Source organism: Bufo gargarizans, chromosome 3 (assembly GCF_014858855.1).
Source record: "Bufo gargarizans isolate SCDJY-AF-19 chromosome 3, ASM1485885v1, whole genome shotgun sequence".
Taxonomy (NCBI): Eukaryota; Metazoa; Chordata; class Amphibia; order Anura; family Bufonidae; genus Bufo; species Bufo gargarizans.
Window position 1 is genome coordinate 44,773,834 of NC_058082.1, and position 13,335 is coordinate 44,787,168.

Below are 13,335 nucleotides of genomic sequence, written 5' to 3' on the forward strand. Positions count from 1 at the left end.
ACAAGAAAGAGGACTTTGCCTTTCGGAGTGATCGCTCTAGACACCGCTCCGCTGGGTAATAGAGCCGGTATCCTGCGAGCTCAGCGTACCCTCTTCCACGCTCCTACAGCCAGACGCTTGTCTGATCTCAGCTGTATTCCTATTTGTTAGTTAGGATCAGCGTGTCAGGTCATGTATCTCCGGCGTAATCGTTAATAGAGTCCTTTTCCATCAGTAAGCTGGCATATCTTTAGGGGGGTCTTGAGCCAAACCAGACGCGTTTCGGGGGATAATATCGCCCCTTCCTCAGTGGTACCACTGAGGAAGGGGCGATATTATCCCCCGAAACGCGTCTGGTTTGGCTCAAGACCCCCCTAAAGATATGCCAGCTTACTGATGGAAAAGGACTCTATTAACGATTACGCCGGAGATACATGACCTGACACGCTGATCCTAACTAACAAATAGGAATACAGCTGAGATCAGACAAGCGTCTGGCTGTAGGAGCGTGGAAGAGGGTACGCTGAGCTCGCAGGATACCGGCTCTATTACCCAGCGGAGCGGTGTCTAGAGCGATCACTCCGAAAGGCAAAGTCCTCTTTCTTGTGCATGTGCAGCAGCACCAACACACGGCACCGACAACCAGCTACAAACAAGCTGACCTCGTTAGGACCTAACAAGACAGCGCTGATATAAGTGAGTAAAGCGGGACGCCGCAACTAACGCTCACCTAAGAATCAACTGAACTGTTCCTGTATTCAGGGATTATTTTTACAGGAACGGACAGATATCTAGCACTTTTATCATTTTATTCCCCTTATTATATGTGATTTCCAAAGACTTTTATTCTATATGGGATTTAGTGATCTTAGTTGAGACAATACCATGATGTTTTAATATATATTGGATCGTCTTATTTCAGAATTGTGTATTGTTTTACAATAATATTTTATAATAATTATATTTTTAGTGATTTAAGATATTTTAATAAACATATGGTAGTCCATGAACCAGAGTGCCCAGTATATTTTTATTTGAAGTTATATGTTCATTATCTGCACAGAAACTTCACCCAGAAGAAAACATTGTAGCAGATCGCCAACCGTCACCTAGGGGTTGAATTGTTTGCTGAGCACGGCCTTCTCTTCATCCTGGAAATCGGTTGTGGTCCCATGAGAGGCCATTAGGGAAACGTGACAAAAGAAGACCGTATATACCGTATAATCACTCCCATATTTCCTGTCTTACAAGAAAATATCACATGTCCAGGTCGTGGGATTAATATTTTGTTTACTTTGCAGTTTTCAAAAGAAATCCTGGTCAGCATCTACTCGGCCTACATCGATAATTTTCTCAATGCCAAGGATGCAGTCCGGATAGCAAAGGAAGCTCGTCCAGCTTTCATCAAGTTCCTGGAGGTATGTTCTGTGCAGGTGGTATCTAGGTGGACACGGTCATACAAGTAGCATAATGACAAAAGGTATAATGTGTACAAGCTCCTTAATACTATTACAGTACCCAATCTGTGTTGGCACCTTAAGACGTGTACCCATATGTAATCCGCACCTCAAGAACCGTGCCTGTTCCTCAAGACTGTGAAGCTATACTCAAAAACCTTTACTTACACCGATCACTGAGCTGCCTCTCCGGAAATGATACCCATATCCAACAGTTTCATCTCCAGACCTTGTACACCATATCCAACAAAGCGCTTCATCTCCAGACCTTGTACACCATATCTAACAAAGAGCTTCATCTCCAGACCTTGTACACCAAATCCAACAAAGAGCTTCATCTCCAAACCCTGTACACCAAATCCAACAAAGAGCTTCATCTTTAAACCTTGTAGCCAATGCAAAGCTTCCTCTCCAGACCTTGTACAAATACCCAACACAGAGCTTCCTCTCCAGACCTTGTACAAATACCCAACACAGAGCTTCCACTCGAGACCTTGTACCCATACCCAACATAGAGCTTCATCTCCAGAGCTTGTACCTTAACTTAAAACAGAGCTTCATCTCCAGACATTGTACCCCTACCCAATAGTTTAATTTCCAGACCTTGTATCCTTGCCCATACCCAACAAATAGCTTCATCTTCAGATCTTATACCCATACCAAACATAGAACTTCATCCCCAGTTCTTGTACCTAAACCCAACAGAGAGCTTCATCTCCAGATGTTGTGCCCATACCCAACACAGAGTTTTTTATTTCCAGACCTTGTACTCATACCCAACATTGAGATACATCTTTAAATTTTGTACCCATACCCAACACTTAGCTTTATCTCCAGACCTTGCACCCTTACCCAACACAGAGCTTAATTTCCAGACCTTGTACCTATTCCCAACACAGAGCTTCATCTTTAGACCATAGACCCAAACCCAACACAGAGCTTCATCTTTAGACCATGGACCCAAACCCAACACAGATCGTCATATCCAGACCATGTACCCAAACCTAACACAGCTTCCTCTCCAGACCTTGTACCCATACCCAACACAGAGTTTCTTCTCCAGAACGTGTACCCAATTACTCAACATAAAGCTCCAGACTTTGTACCCATACCCAACACAGAGCTTCCACTCCAGACCATGTGCCCAAACATAATACAGAGTTTCCTCACCAGACCTTGTGCCCAAACCCAACACAGATCTTCATCTTCAGACCATGGACCCAAACCCAACACAGATCCTAATCTCCAGACCATATATCCAAACCTTACACAGAGCTTCATTTCCAGATCTACCCAATACAGAGCATCATCATTCAGGGCAGAAGGCGGCCATTGTCACCTTCTCATATATATGTAATATACACAGCATTATGTATAGCTGACTATTAAACCAGACTCTTTTTTTATTTATTTATTTTATATATATTGTCGTCTTGGTAATTTAGTTGCCAAAATGAGTGTAATGATAAAATTCCCCTCTGTTGACATCAGCCCGTGGATGTCCGGAGTGCCGCGCCGCCTCTTTATTATTACACTTATTTACTCTGAATCATCCTCGTGTCGTCTGGATGGTATTATTAAGTCTAATTGTATTGTTGGCAATATTATTTTTATTGCATCTGGAATGAATTGCCTCTAGACTTCTCCGTCGCTCTGCGGCGCAATAAAATGATTTAATTTAGTCTCCCCGACTCGGTAACGCCATTCAGCGAAGGAAGAAAATAGATGCGTGACATGGACTGTGAAGCAGAACCTGTTTCATACTGAGCCAGCTGAAGAGGTTGCTGTTTTCCTTGGTCTTTGTAGACATAACAAAGAGCATGCAATGGCTTCTGGGTGGAGAACGGTGGGAGGTGAAGGAAGCAGTGCTGCCCTGGGGGCCACTGGCATGCTCTGAGAAGAAGTTAGGGACCCGTAATGTGGTACAGATGGTCAACTTGGCTTCAAGTCATCAGGAAAGATCACAGGTATGATTTTCTGTAGAAAGATGACCTATCTGGTAACAATTACCGCCTGCTGTCATACGTAGCCTGGGCACAATGACAGAGTGGTTGTAGGCACAAGGCTTTAGCCACAGGGTAAAATCTACCATTACGAAATGGTTGTCCCACCCCAACAAGGGCACTTTGCGATGGTGGTGGTTCAGGTCAGGAAATATCCAGTACTAGAATGTCCTCCAGTAAAGGATAACACTGTATGATGGACCTCTTATAGGGTAGGTCCCCTGGAAGAAGGTTTCAGGTCATGGTTTACCAGGGTTCCATAATTGTTCTAAGTGAGGTGTGCTAAATTGTGTCTGGATGCCGGTATAAAATTGGGAAATGGTGCATAAGCCTGGGTATGGGTAAATGGTCCTGAACTGCTTGCCCCATATGAGGGTAAAGTTTCATTATTTTCTTATTGTCATCACAGCAATGCACTCGTGAGAACAAGGAGAAGCAGGCGCTGTCAGACCTCATGATTAAACCCGTCCAGAGGATACCACGTTACGAGCTTATCGTCAAGGTAAGAAATTCACACAGTCCTCAGTCAGGGGCCACAGTTGGCCTCTGTGTCCGGGAAGCTGATGTCGACAAATACACACACTATATGGAGAAAAGTATAAGGCCTAAAATCATTGAATTCAGGTGTTTCATTCAGTGCCATTACTACAGGTGTATAACATCCAGTTCCCCAGCCATGCAGTCTGTCATTACTACAGGTGTATAACATCCAGCCCCTGGACATGCAGTCTGCCATTACCACAGGTGTATAACATTCAGCCCCTGGACATGCAGTCTGTCATTGCCACAGGTGTATAACATCCAGCCTCTAGCCATGCAGTCTGTCATTGCCACAGGTGTATAACATCCAGCCCCTGGACATGCAGTCTGCCATTACCACAGGTGTATAACATCCAGTGCCCAGCAATGCAGTTTGCCATTACTATAGGTGTATAACATCCAGTGCCCAGCCATGCAGTCTGTCATTGCCACAGGTGTATAACATCCAGCCCCTGGACATGCAGTCTGCCATTACCACAGGTGTATAACATCCAGTGCCCAGCAATGCAGTTTGCCATTACTATAGGTGTATAACATCCAGTGCCCAGCCATGCAGTCTGCCATTACCACAGGTGTATAACATCCAGCCCCTGGACATGCAGTCTGCCATTACCACAGGTGTATAACATCCAGCCCCTGGACATGCAGTCTGCCATTACTACAGGTGTATAACATTCAGCCCCTGGACATGCAGTCTGCCATTACCACAGGTGTATAACATCCAGCCCCTGCACATGCAGTCTGCCATTACTACAGGTGTGTAACATCCAGCCCCTGGACATGCAGTCTGTCATTGCCACAGGTGTATAACATCCAGCGCCCAGCCATGCAGTCTGTCATTACCACAGGTGTATAACATCCAGCCCACGTACATGCAGTTTGCAATTACTACAGGTGTATAACATCCAGTGCCCAGCCATGCAGTCTGTCATTGCCACAGGTGTAAAACATCCAGCCCACGTACATGCAGTCTGCTATTACCACAGGTGTATAACGTCCATACTCTAGTCATGCAGTCACCTTTAGAGACATTGGTGTGAAATAACTGCTTGTTGTAACGAGCTCACTGAACTCCAGTATTGTCCTGCAGTAGGATGCCGCCACTGCCGCAAGTCACTTCCTGAAATGTCTCCCCACCCCCCTAGATATTCCACCAGCACCTGTATGCGGTATTATTGTAAAGTGGAAGGAACCACAGCAACTCAACCAAAAAGTGAAGACCATGTAAAGTTACAGAGCGGGGTCATGCAGTGCTGAGGCACATGGTGCATAAAAGTCACCAACTCTCTGCTGACTCCATAACTGCAGAGTCCAGACCTCCTCTGCCATTAACATCACCACAGAGACTGTGCTCTTTCAGGAGCTTCATGACATGGGTCTCCATGCTGAGCCGCTGCATACAAGCCTTACATCACGAAGCACAATGCCAAGCGTCAGAAGGAGCGGTGTAAAGCACACCATCACTGGACTCTCCTAATTTTTTACCTTTGGTCAGGGACAGCTCATAGAATCCCGTGGCTTCAAATACCCCCTCTATGTTGATGGCACTAAAAACTATTTCACCTCCCTCCAGCATCCCAACGTGCTCTGTCTTCATTCTTCTCATCTCACTTTCTAAAACTCAACCTGGAGAAAACTGAATTCCTCATCTTTCCCCCATGTCACTCAGCCTTTCCACCAGATCTATCAATCACAGTTAATGGCGCCACTCTTTCTCCAGTCTTACAGGTCCTTGTCCTTCAAGCCACCCATCCAAGCCCTTTCCTCCAACTCAAGAACATTTCTCATATCTGCTCCTTTCTTACCTCTGAGTCAATGAACATGCTATTGTATGCCCTCATCATCTCCCACCTGGACTACTGCAACATCCTCTTCTATGGCCTTCCATCTAACACTATTGTACCTCTCCGGTCCAACCTCAACTCTGCTGCCTGGTTACTCCACCTATCCCCTCGTTACTACTCCGCCAACCCCTTCACTAACTCCTGATTGCCAGAAATATTATCGGCCATCCACAACCAGTCCCCTCCTTAAATCTCTGACCCACTCCCTCTTTTATTCTTATGTCTCTGTTTAGTGATTTGCATTCCTAACTGCGTGGCTCTGATATCCTGCTGTAATTTTTTTGGGTCCCTTTCTAATTTTTTTTACATTTTCTATATATCAGGTTTTTAACACTCCCTGAATGGCACAAAATTCTCCATTGCTATGTAGAGCTCAGTTCCAACTCTGCTACAGCTCTTCCTGTGTAAGTGTCATTAGCCACTGTAGCGCTAGCATTGTATTCATGAGTCAGTATAAGCAATACAATAGGTCCTGCCAAAATAGGGGAGTGGTACCCTGTATGGCCTCTTTAATGGAGGTTTACTGTATATAGCGTATTTAATAATGTGCTTGATCTCACAAATAATAGACTCCCATTCCTTTTGTTAAGCTGGCCTATTACCCGCCAGTGAAAGGTGCCAGCGGGAGGCCGCTCTGCAGAGCTGCGTGCTCCCGCCGCACGTGTGGAGAGTACAATGGAGCCATGTTGGAGTCCTCTGCATCTGTAAAGTATTGTGCAGCTGGAGCAGGGATGATAGCGGCGAGCTACAGGACACTGGGTCAGGATGGGCCAAAGTGTGACTTTTCCATATTCTATGAGTATTTATCAAGGGATAACCCACTAACTACATTGCTACAAAAAGATAAACCTCACTGAGGCATGAGGCACTTGGAACCTCGTTCAGATATAGGGGCAAATGGAGGCATGAATTGGCGTAGGTCATAAATATGGTGTCCATGCCACTCAGTCCTACATCTTTGCGAAGGGTGTCGGAGACTAGGAGAATAAAGACCCTTTAATGGCCATTAAAACAGTGAAGACTGCTTTAAAATACAGTCAGGTCCAAAAAATATTGGGACATCGACACAATTCTAACATTTCTGGCTCTATACACCACCACAATGGATTTGAAATGAACAAGATGTGCTTTACCTGCAGACTGTCAGCTTTAATTTGAGGTATTTACATCCAAATCAGGTGAACGGTGCAGGAATTACAACAGTTTGCATATGTGCCTCCCACTTGTTAAGGGATCAAAAGTAATGGGACAATTGGCTTCTCAGCTGCTCCATGGCCGGTGTGTGTTATTCCCTCATTATTCCAATTACAATGAGCAGATAAAAGGTCCAGAGGTCATTTCCAGTCTGCTATTTGCATTTGGAATCTGTTGCTGTCAACTCTCAAGATGAGATCCAAAGAGCTGTCACTATCAGTGAAGCCATCATTAGGCTGAAACCAACCCATCAGAGAGATAGCAAAAACATTAGGCCTGGCCAAAACAACTGTTTGGAACATTCTTAAAAAGAAGGAACGCACCGGTGAGCTCAGCAACACCAAAAGACCCGGAAGACCACGGAAAACAACTGTGGTGGATGACCGAAGAATTCTTTCCCTGGTGAAGAAAACGCCCTTCACAACAGTTGGCCGGATCAAGAACACTCTCCAGGAGGTAGGTGTATGTGTGTCAAAGTCAACAATCAAGAGAAGACTTCACCAGAGTGAATACAGAGGGTTCACCACAAGATGTAAACCAATGGTGAGCCTCAAAAACAGGAAGGCCAGATTAGAGTTTGCCAAACAACATCTAAGGCTACTTTCACACTAGCGTTCGGGCGGATCCGTTCTGAACGGATCCGCCCATAATAATGCAGACGGAGGCTCCGTTCAGTACGGATCCGTCTGCATTATTTTTAGCATAGAACAGCTAAGTGTGAAAATAGCCTGGGACGGATCCGTCCAGACTTTCAATGTAAAGTCAATGGGGGACGGATCCGCTTGAAGATTGAGCCACATTGTGGCATCTTCAAACGGATCCGTCCCCATTGACTTACATTGAAAGTCTGGACGGATCCGCACGGATCCGCACGCCTCTGAACGGCCAGGCGGACACCCGAACGCTGCAAGCAGCGTTCAGCTGTCCGCCTGTCCGTGCGGAGGCGAGCGGAGCGGAGGCTGAACGCCGCCAGACTGATGCAGTCTGAGCGGATCCGCCTCCATTCAGACTGCATCAGGGCTGGACGGCTGCGTTCGGGTCCGCTCGTGAGCTCCTTCAAACGGAACTCACGAACGGAAACCCGAACGCTAGTGTGAAAGTAGCCTTAAAAAGCCTTCACAGATCTGGAACAACATCCTATGGACAGATGAGACCAAGATCAACTTGTACCAGAGTGATGGGAAGAGAAGAGTCTGGAGAAGGAAAGGAACTGCTCATGACCCTAAGCATACCACCTCATCAGTGAAGCATGGTGGTGGTAGTGTCATGGCGTGGGCATGTAGGGCTGCCAATGGAACTGGTTCTCTTGTATTTATTGATGATGTGACTGCTGACAAAAGCAGCAGGATGAATTCTGAAGTGTTTCGGGCAATATTATCTGCTCATATTCAGCCAAATGCTTCAGAACTCATTGGACGGCGCTTCACAGTGCAGATGGACAATGACCCAAAGCATACTGCAAAAGCAACCAAAGAGTTTTCTGAGGGAAAGAAGTGGAATGTTATGCAATGGCCAAGTCAATCACCGGACCTGAATCCGATTGAGCTGCATTTCACTTGCTGAAGACAAAACTGCAGGGAAAATGCCCCAAGAACAAGCAGGAACTGAAGACAGTTGCAGTAGAGGCCTGGCAGAGCATCACCAGGGATGAGACCAGCGTCTGGTGATGTCTGTGCGTTCCAGACTTCAGGCTGTAATTGACTGCAAAGGGTTTGCAACCAAGTATTAAAAAGTGAAAGTTTGATTTCTGATTATTATTCTGTCCCATTACTTTTGATCCCTTAACAAGTGGGAGGCACAGATGCAAACTGCTGTAATTCCTGCACCGTTCACCTGATTTGGATGTAAATACCTCAAATTACAGCTGACAGTCTGCAGGTAAAGCTGACAGTCTGCAGGTAAAGCACATCGTGTTTGTTTCATTTCAAATCCATTGTGGTGGTGTATAGAGCCAAAAATGCTAGAATTGTGTCCATGTCCCAATATTTATGGACCTGACTGTATTTTGTTCTGTCGCTGAGATCTGAGGCTGCACTACTGAGAGATGACAACATGTCCTCTTCCAAGTTCTGCCAGGTGCAGTATGATCTTGAAGACCTTGTGTGGATCCAGATCACCTTCTCCCACAATGCTAACTACATCCTATATGGCCTGAACCACTGGCGGTTGTGTGTGGACATTGATGTGGACGGTGATCTGAATTCACACAATGTCTCCTCGACCTCAAGGTCCAGCTATACCCATCTATGTACATATAGCGGACACTAACTAAGCCAGATAGGATTTTAATATTAGATCCATGACTCATATGGACCTGAGAATCTCTCGGTAGTGCAGCCTCAGGCTTTGGGGCCTGTAACTTCAACTTCAACGGATCATATCTCAGCGTAGAAGCAAGATATTTAAAAAACGTTTTCACATTTGGAACGTACACAAAGTGGGCTTTTTTTACAATTGCATTAATATGCTGTGAATTCCCTCCAGCATCTTCCCGCTGACAAACAAAACGTTCCAGAAAGAGATTCTCGCAGCGACACGTGACGTTTCCGCTTTGTTACATTTTGTGCAGAGAAGTTAATTAACTCAAGTTGTTTACAGACTGTGAAGTGGGAGCTCTGATCCTCCATCAGGACCATCGTACATACGCTGAGAGTGCTCCCGCCTTCAGGGGTTAACTTCTGCGCTTCCACATTTCCTCTTGTAAGCTCCGCTTCCTCTGCGCCCGATTTTGCAGTTTGTTTTTCTCCGAGGGGCCATTAATAAGCAATAAACACAGAGATAAAGCCGATGAAGCTTGCGCTGGGCTTTTCCCTTTTATGTGATGTTTTCTCTGATCGTTGCATATTTATCCCGATTTTATTACGCCGCCATTACATGAGCCCGAGGTGATGCACTGTGACACGACGGACTTTATGTGCTCCAACCAGCTTCTTGACCCTGCAGACGGTCACATACACACTGTATCAGAACGTGGCTGCGACATGCCTGGTTCTGATGCCACCATCTCCCAAATTTCCCACCATGGCCATTATTTGTAGGGCTTTGTGGGAATATTTAGGCAGTGCAAACCCCCCCCCCCCCCTTTCCCTCGGGAGGTGATAACGCAAAGGCATATGGGTTGTGTTTGGTGCAGAAGAGCCAGGGGTTGATTTTCACCCTGCATGCTGCCCCCTATTTGATGATGATGCAGTTCCTCTGGGGAGGGGGGTGTCCTGCACAGGGTCTTGTTGCCTAATTGGGACCAATAACAGTTGGGGTCCTTCTCTCCAAGGGTCCTGCACAGGGTCTTGTTGCCTAATTGGGACCAATAACAGTTGGGGTCCTTCTACCCAAGGGTCCTGCACAGGATCTTGTTGCCTAATTGGGACCAATAACAGTTGGGGTCCTTCTCTCCAAGGGTCCTGCACAGGGTCTTGTTGCCTAATTGGGACCAATAACAGTTGGGGTCCTTCTCTCCAAGGGTCCTGCACAGGGTCTTGTTGCCTAATTGGGACCAATAACAGTTGGGGTCCTTCTCTCCAAGGGTCCTGCACAGGGTCTTGTTGCCTAATTGGGACCAATAACAGTTGGGGTCCTTCTCTCCAAGGGTCCTGCACAGGGTCTTGTTGCCTAATTGGGACCAATAACAGTTGGGGTCCTTCTCTCCAAGGGTCCTGCACAGGGTCTTGTTGCCTAATTGGGACCAATAACAGTTGGGGTCCTTCTCTCCAAGGGTCCTGCACAGGGTTTTGTTGCCTAATTGGGACCAATAACAGTTGGGGTCCTTCTCTCCAAGGGTCCTGCACAGGGTCTTGTTGCCTAATTGGGACCAATAACAGTTGGGGTCCTTCTCTACAAGGGTCCTGCACAGGGTCTTGTTGCCTAATTGGGACCAATAACAGTTGGGGTCCTTCTCTACAAGGGTCCTGCACAGGGTCTTGTTGCCTAATTGGAACCAATAACAGTTGGGGTCCTTCTCTCCAAGGGTCCTGCACAGGGTCTTGTTGCCTAATTGGAACCAATAACAGTTGGGGTCCTTCTCTCCAAGTGCCCCATAGCAGATAGTCTCTATCTTGACTCATTGGTTAACACTTGGGTCATGGGTTCGAATCCGACCAAGAGCATGGGGGTCCCAGAGGTCAGAGCTCCACCCATCATGCCTTCAGAAAACTATCTGCATATAAAACAGAAAAATAAAACATAAAAAGTTCTTCCAGTTTCTCACTTACTTCGCGGTCCAATTCCAACTCATTTCCAAGATCTCTGATTGCTGTCAGTGAAAAAGAACATTCTGCTGTTATCTGCATTGATACATAGCAACAGAAGGCCTCTGTGTAAGCGGGACCGGGTCATTATTTTATAAGCGGTGACTCCCGACTTATTTAAAGGGGAAAGTCTGACATGCCTTTTCTTGCCAGTTAACAATCACCATGAATGGTATATTGTGGAAATAATGAATTTATGTGAGAACACCTCAATGCATGCTGAGAAAGTAGCAGGGACCTTCCAGCGAGTGAGCATTACAATCAGAATGAGGGAAGATGATGGGCGCCACCTGGTGGCCAGATCTGGGAGTGCAGCATGCCTTACTCTGGAATGTTCCTGTATAAGGACATGTCATATGTGACTGTGTATTATGTAAATGTATGCGGACCTGTATGCAGCACACCTGTCCCCTCACCTGTACACTCCTCGTCTTCACACAAGACAGATGGAACCGGGTTTGGACTTGCCTTGGTCAGGAGAGAATTCCTGACAGGCGGCTGCTCCTGGACTGGATCCGATGTATGAAGGATGGCGCTGGCTGTGTGGGAGGTGAACAGACGGGTGTGTGGGTTCTCACCGACTCCTGTTTTTGCTCCTCTTGCAGGATCTGTTGAAGCACACTCCTGAGGACCACCCAGACCACATGTGCCTTCTGGTTGCCCAGAGAAACATCAAGCAGCTGGCAGAGAGGATAAACAAGGGGATGAGGAGCGCGGAGGAGGCCGAGAGAGACACCCGCATCCTGCAGGAGATAGAGTCTCACATCGAGGGCATGGAGGACGTATGTAATGACTGCACAACTCGACTACTCTCCACCTACCTTCTGTCTTCTTGTACACTCTCCAGCACTCTCTTCACATACGCTCTCCACCACTCTCTTCACATACGCTCTCCACCACTCTCTTCACATACGCTCTCCACCACTCTCTTCTCGTACACTCTCCACCACTCTCTGCTCATACGCTCTCCACCACTCTCTTCACATACGCTCTCCACCACTCTCTGCTCATACGCTCTCCACCACTCTCTTCACATACGCTCTCCACCACTCTCTTCACATACGCTCTCCACCACTCTCTGCTCATACGCTCTCCACCACTCTCTTCTCACACACTCTCCACCACTCTCTTCTCACACACTCTCCACCACTCTCTTCTCACACACTCTCCACCACTCTCTTCTCACACACTCTTCATCACTCTCTTCTCGTACACTCTTCATCACTCTCTTCTCACACACTCTTCATCACTCTCTTCTCGTACACTCTTCATCACTCTCTTCTCACAGACCCTTCATCACTCTCTTCTTGTACACTCTCCACCACTCTCTTCTCGTACACTCTCCATCACTCTCTTCACATACGCTCTCCACCACTCTCTTCACATACGCTCTCCACCACTCTCTTCACATACGCTCTCCACCACTCTCTTCACATACGCTCTCCACCACTCTCTGCTCATACGCTCTCCACCACTCTCTTCTTACACACTCTTCATCACTCTCTGCTCATACACTCTCCAGCACTCTCTTCACATACGCTCTCCACCACTCTCTTCTTACACACTCTTCATCACTCTCTGCTCATACACTCTCCAGCACTCTCTGCTCATACACTCTCCAGCACTCTCTTCACATACGCTCTCCACCACTCTCTTCACATACGCTCTCCACCACTCTCTTCACATACGCTCTCCACCACTCTCTTCACATACGCTCTCCACCACTCTCTGCTCATACGCTCTCCACCACTCTCTGCTCATACGCTCTCCACCACTCTCTGCTCATACGCTCTCCACCACTCTCTTCTCGTACACTCTCCATCACTCTCTGCTCATACACTCTCCACCACTCTCTTCTTACACACTCTTCATCACTCTCTGCTCATACACTCTCCAGCACTCTCTTCACATACGCTCTCCACCACTCTCTTCTTACACACTCTTCATCACTCTCTGCTCATACACTCTCCAGCACTCTCTTCACATACGCTCTCCACCACTCTCTTCTTACACACTCTTCATCACTCTCTGCTCATACACTCTCCAGCACTCTCTTCACATACGCTCTCCACCA

The 13,335-nt window shown here is 46.8% G+C and overlaps 1 protein-coding gene across 1 annotated transcript in view; it reads left to right on the forward strand.

Moving 5' to 3' along the window:
- Positions 1-13,335, forward strand: part of ARHGEF17 (Rho guanine nucleotide exchange factor 17) — a 64,313-nt gene that overhangs the window by 24,147 nt on the left and 26,831 nt on the right. The window contains exons 4-6 of the mRNA XM_044285417.1: positions 1,281-1,397; positions 3,849-3,941; positions 11,867-12,043. Coding sequence (XP_044141352.1) covers positions 1,281-1,397; positions 3,849-3,941; positions 11,867-12,043 — 387 coding nt within the window. The remainder of the gene's footprint in view (positions 1-1,280; positions 1,398-3,848; positions 3,942-11,866; positions 12,044-13,335) is intronic.